The sequence below is a fragment of the Macrotis lagotis genome, chromosome 1 (genome assembly GCF_037893015.1).
Source record: "Macrotis lagotis isolate mMagLag1 chromosome 1, bilby.v1.9.chrom.fasta, whole genome shotgun sequence".
Classification (NCBI taxonomy): Eukaryota; Metazoa; Chordata; class Mammalia; order Peramelemorphia; family Peramelidae; genus Macrotis; species Macrotis lagotis.
Window position 1 is genome coordinate 103629260 of NC_133658.1, and position 17529 is coordinate 103646788.

A 17529-nucleotide genomic window follows, 5' to 3' on the forward strand; every position below is an offset into this window, starting at 1 on the left:
TAACAATTCTTTTCTTCATAGATAGCTATATAATTCAGCTCAAGCCTGTCTGAAGGATCAACATTCTGAATTAGTAAAGACTGAATTAATGAGATTTTATTTTAATAAGAAAAAAGTCTAAAGTTCTAGTAATAAACTGAAGCAAAGGATGTGTCTAGAAGTATGATAGGGAGAGAACTCAATGTACTTTTCTCTCATATGTCAAGGCTCATCAGGACTATGAACTTGCAAAATGTTAATCTTATTACTTCTCTAAAACATTCAATGCAAAATTATTCCCCACCTTAATTTTGAGAGCATTAACATTTTAAAACAATGCAAATATCTTCCAAATGCTGAATTAGGACTTCAGAATACTTTGGCAGTTTTCAATAAATTTAGAGGTAATAACATGATTGAGAGCAACATTTTCTTTTCTAAGAAAAAGAGGAAGGAACTCTCCCCTCCTTGCCAATGTCATCCTTAATGAAAATCTTCAAGGTAGTTTTTTTGTGGTTTTTTTTTTTTTAGGTTTTTGCAAGGCAAACAGGGTTAAGTGGCTTGCCCAAGGCCACACAGCTAGGTAATTATTAAGTGTCCGAGACCAGATTTGAACCCAGGTACTCCTGACTACATGGCCGGTGGTTTATCCACTATGCCACCTAGCTGCCCCCAAGGTAGTTTTTTAGAAAAATAAAATTTTTCATTTCCCAAACAATGGAAAGTTAAAGACCTTTGAGAACTTTGACCCTTTGATCCCACCATTTATCTTTTCCTCCTCCCATTGTGCACAAAGAAAATATCCTCTTCAGGGCAAAACAACCAGTTAACTGTAAATATTAATAAGAAAAGAGTTGTTCTCCCTTTGTTTTGTGTGCCTTCCCTGCTCTGACTCTCAAACTTATTATGACTAAATCTATCAAAAATTCTGTTTTACTTATTCTTCATCCAACTCTTTCAACAAGGGAAGTGAATGAGAATAAACTTTCTTTAATATGATCTCCATTTATTTGGAAATTTATTATTCATTTGTAGTTATGGGTTATGGTGAGATCTCAGATGTGATAATTCTAGTGGGTTGCTGATATAAACATAGAAATCATGGAAACTGAGGAGGTTCATTTAAAAAAAGGTAGGAGAATACAGCATGATGTATTCATGTAATCATGTAAATGTGACTAAATATACAAGAATATAATAGCCTAAATTTTTTATCCTGTAATTCTTTTACTTGTATGGCCTTAAATGTAAACAAGGAAGACCTCTATAAATTTGTTTTCATAAAAAATCCTTAAAAATCACATTTTTTTTGGTGAATTCACTGGTCTTCCCTTAATTTAGTTCCCATTACTTAAATCCTATTTGTCTTATTCACTTACCTCAGATATAACAATCTTACATGCAAAAGACAGTCTATTTTTATTTTTCCAATATACTTATATCCTTCAGGTCACAATTTCCTTTATGTTTCTTTTGGAGGTTATTTATTTCCTTTTTCTCTTTCTTAGGCACTTTTGGCTCAAGTCATTGACTCCATTTTCAATATCTATATTCCTTTATGCAGTTTCTTTTTCCATCTCATTTCCTTAGGTGATAAACTCTTCATTCTACGGCCTTCAATAGTTTTTCCAAGATATTCCACCTCAAATGTCCCAGGCTCCTTTTCCCCCCTTTCAACTGAGACATTAATTTATATTTCAATGAAAAAAATTAAGGCCATTTACTGAGTTACCTTTCCTCCTCATTACTTAGATACTTTCTTAGATTACTTACTTAGATACCTTCCTCCACTATCTTCTCATTTGAAGAAGTCACAATTTTCCTAGTCTACATGTGTTAGTGATCCATTCTCATCCCATCTCCAGCTAGTTACTTTCTCTATTATCACAATATCTCAAAATTTTCTCCCTATCTCCTGACTGTCTACATAAATGTTTGTGTTTTCCCCATCATTGAGAGATCTTATACCTATACGGTTTTCAAAACCTATCCATATATCCCTGCTAGTTATCTGCTGGCAGATCTCCTGGGCTCCTAGTCTCCTTTATTGTTTCTTCTTTTTCATGGTTAAATCCCTCAAGAAGGCCCATCTACACTTGGTGTCTCCACTTAATTTATATTTACTATCTCAACTCTGTCTAATCAAACCTCTGACTACAACATCCTACTACAACTGAGCTCCCAGAAGTTGCCATCAATCTCTTAATTGTAAAATATAATAAAATCTCCTTGATCTTTTTTTAATCCTTCTTGAACACTCTGGAGTTTTGACATTGTTGATCACCCTTCTCTCCTTGATATTATTCTCTTCTTTCTAAGTTTTCAAGAACCTACTTAAACATTTTTCCTCCCATTTTCCTCCTCTCAGTCAGTCTCAATTGATAGATCTTCATGAAGGTCATGCCAACTAAAGGTGGATATCCCTAAGGTTTTTGACCTGAATCCTTACCTCCATTGGTTTCAACGATTATCTTTATTTTGATAATTCTTATATCAAATTTTTAATCCCAAACTTCCATATTGATCTTCTGTCTCTCACCTTGAACTGGATTTGCCATAATAGCCTAAACTCAACATATCTAAAAGTAATTCATTATTTTTCTCTAAATCATCCTGACTTACTTGTTAGTGTCAGAGATATCTTTCTGGTCAATTAGTCTTGCAACCTAGGTGCCAACTGCTCACTTTACCACCTACTTTTGGAAAGTACTATTGATTCTCATCATTTAACCAAGTTTTACCTTCTTTTCTCTGACACTTATATCATCCTGGGCAAAAATCCTGCAATATTGCATGCCTAGACTATTGCAGTAGGCTTTTGGTTTTTCTTCCTTGTTCATGACTCTGTTTCAGTTTATCCCCCATTCATCTACCAAAGCAGTCTTACCAAAACATCATTTTGATAATGACAACCCAATAAATGCCAATGGCTTCCTATGATCTCCAGGATTAAATATAAAATCCTCTGATTTTTTAAATGCTTTATACCATTGCACCTCCTTAATTTTTCGATCTTCTTAACTCTCTTACCTATATTCTGTGATTGTGACCTTTCTCTCCTTGCTGTTTTTGAACCATAACACTCCATCTCCCAAGTTTTTGTACTTTCATTGGCCTGATCCTCATGCTAGTAATGCTCTCGCTCTCTCCTCATTTCTGTCTCCTAGCTTCTTTGACTTACCTAAAACTTAGATAAAGTTCCATTATATACAAGAAGCCTCTCCTGGTTTCCTTTATTTGCTAGTGCTTTCACTTGGGGACTGTCCCCAATTTCTTTTATATTTATCTTATTTATATATAGACCATTAAGTCATGAACTGCTTGAGGGTATGAACTGTTTTTCATTTTCTTTGTATCATCAATGTTTAGAACATAATAGTAGGGATAAAATAAATTCTTGTTGAACTGATATATTGATAGAAAAATCTTGATCAGCAAGAAGTTATTATTATTTGGGACGTACAGAAGACTAGAGAAATGTCCTTTTCAGAGGCTAGCTCTTGGCCATCAGGGTCATACTCAGAATATTTTGTTTGTTTCATGTGAACAAATATTATTTTCCCTTTCATCTACTTAAGCAGCCTACTGACAATACAGCAGGTTGAAAGAAATCTAATATAGTTTAAATGCTACTGGTTGACATTTCTCATCTTTTTATTACTTTCCCATCTATATCGAGATAAAAAAGGGGAGTAGTAACAGATATCCAGGCTATCTTTTCATCTGGTAATAAAATGATAATACGTGGATTTTATTATCCCTTGAGCAATCCATCAAAGTGCATTTTTCAATAACATAATACAGCTTTCTTTACTACATTCTAGTCAAAACAGAGAAGCTAAGCATTCATAGATTATGATTCTTCTCCTTTCCATATTTGGGAACTGAGTAGTAATTAAGAGTAGATGAAATATAATGCTTGACCCTGTCTGTGAAATGATTCATGTTCTTAATTTTAATTGCATTATCCTTTTATAAAAGCATAAACATTTGTTAAAACTACTAAAGTTTAATTATTTTGAAAAGTGCCTGTCAATTATTCATTTTTAATTTGAGTTAAACTTTATTCTAGGAAATTTCAAATAGTCAAAATATTTCTTGATGGTTGAAGAAAACATTAAATATGTTTGCTATAGGTATTTCAAACTGCCTCTTGAGAGCAGATTTTAAAATTTTCAGTATAAACATTTACATCTCAGAAATTTGCAAACTCTCAGATTGGGATTTGATTTATTTCTTTAGACTTGTGAATATGATGAAGAAAATACTCCTAAGATAGTGTTGTGTGTCTACTTTTTTTTAAGAGCTGATTATTAAACATTTGACAGCACATTGCTCCATGTATATGTAAGAGTATATGTATTTGTATTTATATGTTAAAAATCTATGAAAGTCTAATATGGTTTGATAAATAAGGGGAAAGGGAGAATTGGAAAAATTAAGTTACAGAGAAAGAAAATAAAGAGAAGAGGAATCATGGAATAGTTTTATATGAAACAGAAAAGGAATAGGGTAGAAAAAGAAAGAAAGAAGATACAAGTGATTAAGAAAAGAAGAAAGAAAAGGCAAAAAGAAGGTCTAGGCTAAATAAAAAAGAATCTTTCTTAGAAGAAAGTTATAGAGTGTTGGTTAAAATTAGATAATTATATCCTAAAATCTAGGCCTAAGATTTTTGTTTGGAGTGGTAGATGAGCTCTTTGCAGGGGAAACAATTAAATGTTAATCAGTGAGGGGAAATTTGTATTCCTAACACTAATTTGAAATAGCACTAGACATCTGTTTCATATTTAAAGGAGTTGGCTACGTGTTATGAAAATAGACAGGTCTTAAACTATATTTGATAGGACCAACTCGACAGTCAAGTCTTTTAAATGGGTAAATATCATCAAGGGATTGTAACATTAAAAGTTTTAAGGAGAGAAAGAAAGAGCACTATAAGTACTCTAGGGATCAAACATTTAGAGTTGGGAAGGACCTCAGAATTCATATTAATGATGACCAAAATGAGAGAAAAAGAGGAGAAAAAGTATCTCTAAGATTATGACATAGGTATTGTCTACTATAATTTGAAACCATATCCTTTTATTCAAGACCCATCACACTTTCATTTGTATGATGATGCCTCCAAATTTGGAACAGACATCCTTAAGTAACAACAATAAACAATGTAGTGAGTATTCTCTGAAAGATGTTTTATGGAGATTCATCTTTGTAATCATTTATCTGTATCATACTATCTTAAGAATTTTGACTCACAGAATAACAGTGAGAGACCATTTGAAATCTACTAATTCAGAATTTGCATTAATTGTTAGGGACTGTTTGTATGGGAGCACAACAAAGTATCATCACCTGGTGTCCTTGAGCACCAGAACCTTGTTTTACTAAGTGTCAGAGGAGTGGGAGTGGATTAAGTGACTGGGAAGGTATTTAAGCACTGTTACTTGGGAGAAACTTGTCTTCCTTGTCTCCCACCCCTCCAATACTCCCCTGGGGAAATATAAGGGAGTCCAGAAAGGGACTCAGCAATTAATTTATACACAACTTTTAGGGAAATATTAAAAAAATTAATCATGTCCACAAGATTGCAGGATAGATGTTTAAACCTTTTACAAAACAACAAATTTGTATAAATATCAAGTCAATCATCATTTACTTAAGATAATCTATGGAATACTTATTTATACTTTCCCACTATATGTTAATCATTGTTATTGCTATAGTTATCTAAAAAATACCACTTTTTGATTGTAGGAGAATATTTTTCCCAATTAAAAGAATTCTGAACTTGATAAATAATCAAGTAAAATAAAAGGGCTCTACATGAAACTGTACTTCTCTATTATGTATAGGTTCCTTTTCTTTTTTAGTAGCTATGTTTCTTATCCTTTCCCCCAATTAACACATATTGATTCTCCTTGTAATTACTATAAATTATCATGGTTTGAAAGCATTTTTGATGAATCTTTTAATGATCCAATTTTATTTTCCTGATTATGCAAAGCTCCATAAGAATTTAAGGAATTTTTAGAATAAATAAATTCTCTTTTTCATTTAAATGTTATAGCTATATTAGGAATTTCTGTGAGATTATTTGATCAGGAAAGGTTGCCTTTTAGAATACTTGATAAAAAAAAAAAGATGAAAGGTGGTGTCCTAACTTGCCATGAAAGCAGTCCTTTTATCTTTTTTCATGTTCCCAGTCCTACCATGACAATGGTACTAGGGAGGATGAGACATTTAATCTTACTCTGATAAGTCATTCAATAAGTGACTGTCTAAGCAGACTGCAAATTCCATATGCCAGATGCATTTAGACAATGACAAATGATATAATGCACATAAAAGAACTCTGTCTGGCCCGGGTATATGTGCCAAGATGGCCAGTTTGTAATCTAAACTATCAAAGCATACGTTTTGACATTGACATGTACCTATTAATGGAGAAAATACCTTTTAAAAAATCATTTTTTCAACAAAGGAGAGGGACAACAGAGTCCATTATACCATTCTGAAGTTTTTGACTGTTATTATTTTCTAGTCAGAATAACTGGTGGAAACTCATGACCTGCCAAATAGAAATACACCTTGAAATGTAAATTTGCTCTTCCCCTAAGGAAAGTGATAAAAGGATCTTTCCTCTTTATGATTCCTAAGGGATTCAGATATTACATCTGCATATCAGGTACAGGTTGATTGAAATTTCTGGCAGCCTAATAAGCCCATTTGTGTGCCCATGATCCCATGTTTCCTCATCATCCCATTTTCCCCAATTTATTATTAAAGGTTTGAAAACAGAATAATTTGAATTTAGGTTTTTTTTCTAATTTTCCTGATGAAGGAACTTCTTAGTTCCTATTAATGTGGGTAGCACAAAAACTGTTAAGAACTAGAGAAAACAGTAGAGATTTCTGTAGGAATGAATGGCAGATGGAGGAAAAAGAGGAAATTTAATCATAGAGGTTCCTATTAAAACTTGGCAATTTGTAGTTTCTTATAATTATTTTTCCTGCTTTGTTTTATGGTTAAGCTAATCTCAGAATTCTTTTGTCTTTTTTTTCCTGAAAATCTATTATTCAATAAAGCTACGTATGCATTCTAGATTTCAGAAAAATCATTCTATCCTATCAGCTTGTCTTTTTCCAGAGACTGGTGCAGAACAAATAATTTTCTTTTAGATCAGAGAAAAAACTGCAAAATAGCAGGTTTTCCTCAAAATTGAAAAAAATGTATAATGAATTTTGTATGAAAGCAAAGAAGAAAAATGAAATACTAGAAAATACCAAAAATGAAATACCAGGAAGATATAGTGAAAAGGAATATGCTTAGGAAGGAGAAAAACTTGTTTTTCCCTCTAGTAACAGAATAAGGAAAAGAATTTTTAACAAGAAGATGAGATCATATAGTCCCAAAATGGAATTCATAGACTTAAATGTTCTTAAATTCATTGGTAATTTTATCTTCATTAATCAGATATTTTAAAATCAAGGTTCTTAATTCTAAGATTTGTCATTATTACAAATTAAAATGAATTATTGTATTGTATATAAAACCACAATGTCTAGAAAAGAGCATTTTTCTGATATGAAAGGATTTTCTGTAAATTGGAGAAATCTAGAACATCTACATAATTTGTGGAGGAACAGGACTTACAGAGAAAAGACACTTTGTAAGAGCCACCATAACCTTCAGGAGTTCTGGGAGAAAAACTAGGGCTGTGAGATTAAGCCTAGAAGCTATTTTTTTCGATTCAAAAGGGGTGGAGAGTGGTGGCAAATACATGTGCCAAGTAGCAGAAAAATTTTACTTATGGAATTTTTAATAAATGATAACACATATAGTTTATAAGTTAATTTATGCTTTAGTCAGCTTATCAATTTTGAAAAATTATTTTTAAAGGGAACTAAAAGTATAAATTAAACCTTTTGAAGAGTATTTTTGGAACTTTAAGTGACTAACAATTTAATAATTATTTTTGCTTCTATATTAGCAAAATTTTGTTTTTGGTTTTTTTTTGGCATAAAGCAGTATAATGTCTGCTTTTTGTTTCTATTTAGACAATTTATTGATGAATGGCTATATAATGAAAGATTTTGATATTTGGACCCCTAGACTTTTGTTCTACATTTACTAAGATTAAAAACAAGACTTTGGTTTTTTATGTCAAAAAAGGATGGATAGTTTGCTAGAATAATAAAAAACCCTTTGAATATATTAATATTATGTGTCTAAAATGTGGTCAATAAAATCTGAAGAAAAAGCTAAAATAGTCTTTAATGGGTATTATTTAAAGACAGTCTGCAAGTGATACAGACTCCAAATAAAATCACAGTCCATTCTCCTTTCATGAGCTATAATCCGAATTTCAAGTAAATCTCTTTCCATGCACCTACTTTTTTGACATAATCATTGGCATGCATGTCATCATAATAAATGTTCAAATTTAAAGGTTTTTAATAGCTATATGATTAAGGTGTAAAAATCCATTATGTAAATTTAATTTTTGATAGGAAGCCATTTTAAGGAAAGTGCATCCTTAGAAAGACTAATTTCTAAGTCATTGGTTCATTTTTTAGAATAATAAGCCACAAAAACATGGAAATTAAGTGACTTTGACTCCAGTAAGAAATGTGAGATAAAAAAACAGGAAGTAGGAAGTTCATAGGATCAAAGATTTATTATTTCAAGGGACCTTAGGGGTTATACAGTACAATGTCCTCCTTCTGTAGATGAGGAGAAGTAAGTTTTCTGACTGGGATTACTCTGGTACCTGATCATTCATGAAGAGACCACAAATATCAACAGGAAGTAAACAAAGGGCACTTCCTTTACCTGTGGGTCTACAAAGGAATGAGTGCACCATCTTCGGCTGACTTTTACAGATTTTTTGTCAGTTTTCTTCTCATTGAAACTGCTCAATTAGACAAAGATCACAATGAATTTTTACACCTATAGGATGAACTGGAGTATTTCAAGAGTGAGTTAATGGAATTTTGGAAACTCTACACATCATTTTATTTTTTCAACTAGCTTACATCATTTTATAATGGAGGAATAACATTTTAAAAATTTTGAATAGGCACTTACTGGAATTACAGTTAATCCTGATACAATCTAGATGGGGAAGAATAGATGAAAAATGAAAATTTATCCTTCAAGGTAATAGCTGCAGACATCCAATAAAATCACAGTCCACCCTTCCGGGGACAGACACATGCAAATATGGCCACTCCATGTCATTTTCTTTACATACTGCTTTAACCCAGAATTATTGCCATAAAACTTCACCATTGGAACAACAATAAAAGGTAAAAAATGGCCAATTTCAAACAAAGCTACATGGTGACAAATCTAAGTGAAAAAAAATCATTCTTAACTGTCAAAGATGCTTGACTTAGCCAGGCTGCAACTTTTTTCCCATCTGTGAAAGAACAGAGTTGGTCTCCATGTAACTAAAAAAGTGCTCCGTCACAATGGGGTATAGAGCAGTCCCAGCTAGGGTCAGACATCTGGGACCTCTGAGATCCAGTATCCCACAAAGGCTTCCATGATCTTTCTGAATGGAAGGGCTTAAATAGAATAACTTGTAATCACCTTCATTAGAAACTAAGGTATTTCTTACTCTATATGCATGGACACCAATTGTTGCCAGATCATCAAAGGGGAGATTTTTATGGCCATTTTAATGTTTGTAGGCCAAGGAAAGGCATCCTCACGAGTCATTGGCACTCAAATGGTAACCTTTCTTCATACAACCCAAGCCTTTTCTCCCACTGAGTTTCTTTCTCGCTGGTTTCCTTTAATATCTTTTCCTCTCTGGCAAGCTAACAATGTGATTTTTTTGTGTGAACATTGCTCTTGAATAATAATTACCTAACTTTGTAAAGCAGATCCAATTAAAAAAAAACAACTTTTTTTCTAGTTGTTACATACCATATTTATGGACAGTGAATTTTTTTAAAAGAGCATTTGGAATGATTTTTTTGATGTGTGTGTTTTTTAATGCCTTTGGGGATCATGAAAAATAGAAACCTAGATTCTGTTTCCATATAGCTGAGTTTGTCATGTGTCGTCAACCGCATCAGAAAAGTGGTTGCAAACAGCCAGGGACCAGCACCTACACATCTCTTTCCACAGAATGCTTTGCTGAGGGAGTGTCTATCCCCATTTAATGAGGACACCATGTAGGGGTTTTGTTGTTCTTTAAGGTAAGAAGTCCTTTAAAAGTCCTTTTTAAAAAATGTAGTAATAAAATGTTGCCACTAGAGGGAACTCTAAGAGAACAGTCAAGGAAAAAAGTACGCGTTTATGGGTTGATTTTTTCCTTGCTTTTCAAAAGTATTCAGACTCTACATATTCTATTTTCTAGAACCTTTGGGTGGGATTTTCATATCTTGTGTATCTCATGATTCAATGCCATCATTGTTAACAAAGGACTTTAAAAAATGAAAAGCAGCATATCATTTTCTTAAACCTAAGCCATTCTTAATTTAACTTTCTTCTGTACTTTCATTACTTTTGTCTTTTCAGTTTGGAAATCCTAAAAAAGTAACACAGTGTATGAGTTTAATAAATTAATACAAAGATACAGTAAGTACAGTAAAACCTCATAAACTTTTACCCCTGTAATTTGGAGCTGGTAATAATGTTTATATACCTTGGGCATGCTCCCTTTTAAATTATCTAGGAAGACAGATTTGTAAAGGAGGTCACCACCATCTACCAGATTTTAGGGGAAATGTTTAGCCTATCTAGGAAATCAAAGTGATCCTGTGTTTTAAATATATATACATATATGAAGAGGTAGTATCATTTGAAAAAAAAAGTTAATTAATAGTTCTAGTTTGACCTGTACTTGACAGCATCTTGTTACCTATTAGTTTATGTGCTTGTTCTTGAAAGCAAAACTGCTGAATATAATCTTTGAATCAGACTTTTCCTTATTTTCATTTTTTTTCCTACAGTTACTCCATATGGGTGAGGTTTTACTGTAGTTAACTCGGTAGTGTTCTTTCTAAAAGCTAAATTAAACCAGGAAAGCATTACTTTTCTGTAGAAGAGTCTGTGTTATTAGTGTTCACATGGCTGTTTGCTTAGGGCCGCAGACTTTGGGCATTGAAGGGTTGTGGGTTATCTTTTGATAGCAAAATACCACCACACAGTAATTCAAAACAGAGAAGATGGGTTTCTACCTTGTGTGACTGTTCAAAGGAAAAGCCCAACTGAGAAGAGAGTGCCAAAGCACTGGGAGAAAATTAGATATTTGGTATATGGAATGCTTATAAAGACTAAATTGATCTACATTCAAGTGCAGGGGAAAATTAAAATTTAATTAGTTGGGAAAAAACATGTTTTCCACATTCTTGGAATTATATACTTCCTTGAGACATTCCAACTGGGCTCCCCTTTTAAGAACACTCAACAAGGTAGTAGGAGCTACACTATGACAGGTTATGTTAGGCTGAGAAAAGCAAACAAAAAAAAGATGCAAAAGTAAAATTTTAAAGAAAAATGTAAAAATAGATAACTTTAAAAATGGAAATTAGATAAATGTGTTTACTTCCCATAGCAAACAGGCTAGTTGGTGAATGATTGCAAGCAAAAATAAACCCAGTGAAAAATGTTAGTTCAATGGGGGAAGGGAAGTTGTTACCTAGGTTGACCGTCAGTTTCACACGCCCTGCGTCCAGTTCTAAGCGAAGAGTATCTGCAGAATCTCTAGATGTCGTTGCCATTAGAATGCCATAGGCCCGCTGAGATCGGAACCTTAGGGACACATCCTCTGCCTCTGTGTGCATCACCACAGGAAGTTGGATTTTCATAAACATACTTCCATCATAACTCAAGACAGTTGCCTCTACAGAAAGGGGAGAAGAAAAAATTTCCTTTATTGGTTTATTTCACTTATACTTTTCAAAGGAAGAAAGGTCACACACTAGTGATATATCCAATTTACAGTGAATGTGTGAATTTAGTTTTTCATTTCAAATGATCAAATTCTCAAAATTGAAGATAAAAAAATTCTTACTGGTATACTTCATATGGAAAATCAAGATTGATTTTTAATGTTACTAGAATCTATTTCAGGAATTAGGATGAAATTTCCAATGAAGGAAATGAAAGAGATATTTGGTCTAGCAGCCAAAATGTATCATTAGAAGTAATCTGAGGATCAAGACTTCATTTCTGAGTGGGCAAACTTGTACAAGTCACTATTTTGCTAAAACTCAGTTTTAATCATCTGTAAAATGCAGAGATCGATATACAGCATTTCAAATATCCTCAAATTTTAAAAGTCCAAGATTTTAGGGATTTTCTTTATTATAGCTATTTTCTTCATCTATTAATAGGCCAATTTCTTTATTGAGTCATATAATTTAAAGCAGGAAGAAGTTTCATTTTTCTAGCTAATCCACAGTCTTCATCGTATAAATGAGAAAACTGTGATCCAGGGTATTGAAGTGACTTGTCAAAAGTTATTTAGCTAATAAGTGGCCAAGATGACATTTGAAAACATATCATCTAACTCAAAATCTCTTACTCTGAACTGTATTTCACAGCTGCTAACCCACTGTGGTTAGTATTGTTAATTTGTAGGACAAAGGAAAAGTGCCTTAATTGTATCCTTTCTAAATAGGAATGACACCATCCTTGCCATGGTATTGCTGTCTCATTTTTCTGAAAGCAGTCACTTGTAAAAGTTGTTGATAAACACCTACCTTAGGAGAATATAATTAGGGGTATTAAGGAGTTGTAACATTAATTTTGTCATATTTTTAGCTTTATTTTGAAGGGACTAAGTTTGAACGGTATTAGCAAATCAGCCTTTGGAGTAGTACTACTTAGTATAGAGCCACCGGTCATAAATTGAAAAACTAGTTTCAGAAAAGAGTCAATAACTTTATGGTGGTGGTGTGGTTAATTTTGCCAAACAAAGGTGACTTTGGACAATGCTACCTAACATTTTATAATACTAATAAAAGAAAATATTTGGAAATTAATTTAATCCAGCAAAGTCTAGGTATTAAATTAACTATCTGAAAAATCTAGATTCCCAAGATGCCACCTAGTTCAACATGTGGATGAATAACTATCTCCAAAATAAAAAAAAAATTGGCATCCTTCATGTTTCACCTGAAGACCTTCAATAAAGAGAAATAACCTAGTTCCCAAGAAAATCCATTCTACTTTGATATGGTACCAATTATTAGGTATTTTTTTCTAATTTTTTTCTCATGCCAATGTGAAGAAAATGATTAACTTTTCATATGTAATTAAATTTATTAGGAGGGCTGTATTTTGGGTATGTGACTTCTCAAACATATCTTCCAAAAAAGATAAAAAAAATTTACTCTCCCCATCTTGATAATTGAACATGAAATACAGTTTTTTGATTATCATATGCATAATTCATCTTTTTTTTGTTTTTTTTTGCAAGGCAATGGGGTTAAGTGACTTGCCCAATGTCACACAACTAGGTAAAAAGTATCCTACTCCAGGGCCTGTGTTCTTCCCACTGCTCCACTTAGCTGCCTTATATAATTCATCTTGAAATGAAAATTCTTTGACATAATCTGGGCTAAATCCTGAAGGCCATTCTCCCTGGAAATTGAGTTTTGTTGAATAGAAATCATATTAAAATGCTATTCACTCCTTATATAATTTTAGTTGTTTAAAGCAATTTATCATTATTATATCATCAAAGATTTCAAGGATAAAAGATAGTATTCAGAAGAAGTAATCTAACAATTAGTCACATAAGGTACAACAATGACAGTGATTATAAACATCATTTTAAAATAGTTGCATGTAATCATTTAATCTGAAGATTAATGAAAAATTCAATCACACTATTTGTTATCAAGTGATTTTTCAAAATAATCGGGTTTCCAACTAATTTTTATTATGTCTTTCCATCGCTCTTCCCTCCAAAAATTAGTTTCTAAATACAGATAGTAAACTAAATCAAAATTCTAATAAGAGAGGTTTTTATGAAATTAAGAAGTAGATCTTCTGCTTTCACTGAAATCTGACTTTAATGCATTGTCCAAGCAAATGTTGTCAACAGGCCGAATTGGTGAACCTAAAGCTCTGGTAACCCTTTCAAGCTGGAAAGGTTTTGAGTACAGCCATGGTGATAAGGTATATATGGCTATTGTCCAAGGAGTAATTTAGTTAAGTTCAGAGAGAACTATTTTCATATTGTTTACAGGATGGTGGATTACATAAAAACTAACAGCTTGCATATTTGTATGTGTGTATATATGCATATATATGCATATATGTATATATGTATCTATATAAAAAAATATATATATATATATATATATATATATATATATGTGGGAACCTTTAAAGACTATTCAATTTCAAAGAGATTGAGCTGTTCATCAATGCAGTTAGAACCCTATCTAATAAAATCATGGTTCCCTTATGAAAACAAAAGTAAGTTGCTACCTTAGAAGCTATAGCTATACAATGTCCAAATGGTCAAAATGACAAACTTCATCAAATGAAGAGTTGTTAAATTTATGAAAGATGAAGTAATAGTTCTACTTTCCATTCAAGGAGTTGACTCAAGTATTTTATAAAGATTGAAAATGTTTTCACTTCATGTAGATGTAACTTTACTCCATCCTTCACATGTATTGATCCTTCATGTGACCTTGAGCAAGTCATTTAAACCAATTATCTCATATCCAGGGTCATCTACAGTCATACTAATTCATCTTTAGTCGGTGGACCCAGATGTCTCTGGAGAAGAAAGTGAGGATGGTGGCAGCACAATATCCCCCCATTCCACTACTGATATCTTAATTCATGTGTGTCATGGCCTTATCTCCTTGATGTTGTGGTCTTCTTTGAGAACAAAGGACAAACATCATCATTAGGATCACTTGATAATAGGATTACAAAAATCTTAGACTTGGGGCTGAACCTTAGATTTCATTTAGTCCAACCATCCCTTTTATAGATGAGGAAATTGAGACCCAAGAAAGTTGAGTGACATATTAAAGTTCAAACAGGGAACAAATGCAAGGAGATTATCTCCTGATTCCAAATTCACTAATCTTTTTCTCATACCACGTAAGATCAACACACAATATTAACTTACACCTGTAAAGTGTTTTAAGATTTATAAAATGCTTTCTTCACACTAATATTATGATGTATATACTATATATATATATATATATATATATATATAATCTTAAATTTATAGATGGAAGCAGAAACTCAGAGACTTATTAAATGTCTTCTCTATAGTCACATGACTAATAGGCAGATACCTGGGTTGATTTTACTCTAGGTCTCTTGATTTCTAGTCAAGAACTACAACTAGAATCCCTAGGGGATGATGGAGTGATGCTAACATTTGGAAACTATTCTATAGTCTCACTGATCTCATTGTTAACTTAAGGCCAGCTTACTGGAACAATGGATAGAGCAGTGGATAGAGCACTGGCCTTGGAATTAGGGGGACCAGAGTTCAAATTCGACTCCAACACTTGACACTTACTTGCTATCTGACCTTGGACAAGACACTTAATCCTGATTGCCTGGTATCCAGGGCCATCTCCAGTCATCCTAATTCACAACTCCAGATAGCTCTGGAGGAGAAAGTGAGGCTGGTCACTTAGCATAGCACCCCCCCCCCCCCACTCAAATCCAATTCATGGGCTTGTCATGGCATCATCTCCCTGATGTCCTGGTCTTCTATGAGAATAAAGGAAAAATATCCATTTTTGTTAACTTATCAACTAAAACTGAACTGAGGGATTGCTGAATTCAGTAGGATGTGATGAGATGGATGATAGGGCATGGCCTAGTGTAGAGGAGATTTATATTAAAGAATCCCCCCCTTTATCTGATGAAGGTGAATTTTTGTAAGACATAATGTCTTATAGTCTATAACAGTATTGAGTAAAAAGGCAATAAGACTCGACTGACTTTAATTATTCATGCTTAATGTGACTCTTGAAAGCACTCTTGAGAACTGCACTTCTACAGGGTCATATCTGAAAATAGGTGGATATGACTGTAGTTGCAACTTTTATTTACTATACCTCTGATTGGAAGGAAAAGGAAGGAGGGAGAAAATCAAAAAAGAAAATCAAAAAATCAATAAAGAAAATAAAAAATCAAAAAATCAAAAAATCAAAAAAAGAAGAGAGGGAGGATGGAAGAAAAAGAGGAAAAAATATGGTAGGAAGAAGGGAGATGAGGAAGGAGGGTAGAATAGATGGAAGAAAGTAGGGAAGAAAAAAGAAAAAAGGAACTAAAAAGGAAAGAAAGAAGAAAGGAATGAAAGAAATATTTCTCTGAAGATGTTTACTTTTTAGCAATATAGATCAGTGAAAATAAAAAAGAGATTTGAAATTAGGAAAGGCTTGGGTTCAAATTTCGGCAATGATATAATCTGTGTTAACATAAGCCAGTCATTTATCCTCCCTGAATTTCAGTCTGCTCATTTGTAAAATGAGACAATGATGCAACACTTTACTCACAAGGCTGTTATGAGAATCAAATAAAATAATTTTAGTAAAATGCTTTGTGAAACAGTGTTATGTAATTATATATTATACAAATGCTGGGTATTCACTACTACCACCACCATCACAGCCTTCTCAAATCAATTAAAGTCTTCTTTGTTTTGTTCCCAAATCAACTTTGAAGTACTAAAGCACTTGGATGAAAACTAACTGGTTTTATATCATTAAAAAAAAGATAGTTGATGGCACTGTCCCATTTTCATCCTGAATATTTAAATATCTTTTAAATACAGTCTTTTTATTCATAATTTCAGTGAAAAAATATCATTTTCTGAAATGAAAACTTGTTTTTACTTGGTAAATAATCCTGAATCTCTCTAGAATAAATATAATAGATTAATATAGGGTCAGGTTTACTCATAATAAAAAATAGAAAAAAATCTACACGTACTATTCCTTTTAAAAACATACTTTTAAAAGCATAAGGGAATATAATAATATGTTATTTTATATAAACATGTAACAAAACAGACACTACCCATCCACATAGCATTAAATTTTTTTACATGTGCCAAAAATTGACAAAATGTAAGTGTAATTTCTCATGATTCATCATGATTAGAGAAAATATTTACTTGGAAAAGTAATGCAAACTAGATAAGGATGAAATTGAGAGTTGTCAAATAAATGGTAAATAAAGCCTTAACATTTGAAGACTGTGCTTTTTGGTTAAAATTGATGGTGAGATCATTTTTCTAATCTACTTGCAAAAGAAAATTATTGAAAAACCTTACTCCAATTAAATATTTCCCTGAGGTACAAAAAGGAAGGGAACAAGACATTTTCAGCTTTGTCTTCTATGTCTCCTTCCACCTCATCGTTAAGTTTGATAAATTTGCTACTTTGCATTATTCTTCATTGAAGCCTAAGGTGTACACCTGTGTTCGGCTCTGCCGACAGGCAGTCACATATTGTGATCTACGATGAAAATCAGAGAAGAAGCCAAATTATATTGCTGTGACATCTGTCCCTCCATCTGCTGGAGTTTTCATAAACA

At 32.7% G+C, this 17529-nt stretch overlaps 1 protein-coding gene across 24 annotated transcripts in view; it reads right to left on the minus strand.

Moving 5' to 3' along the window:
- The window catches only part of NRXN1 (neurexin 1), a 1421526-nt gene that overhangs the window by 758660 nt on the left and 645337 nt on the right, over positions 1-17529 (minus strand). For 17 of the 24 annotated variants that reach the window (XM_074205787.1, XM_074205768.1, XM_074205895.1 and 14 more), the window contains 2 exons: positions 11633-11836; positions 9067-9093 (listed from right to left, as the gene is read on the minus strand). In XM_074205787.1, the coding sequence (XP_074061888.1) occupies positions 9067-9093; positions 11633-11836 (231 nt within the window). The remainder of the gene's footprint in view (positions 1-9066; positions 9094-11632; positions 11837-17529) is intronic. The other 7 variants (XM_074205917.1, XM_074205849.1, XM_074205801.1 and 4 more) reach the window with 1 other exon arrangement.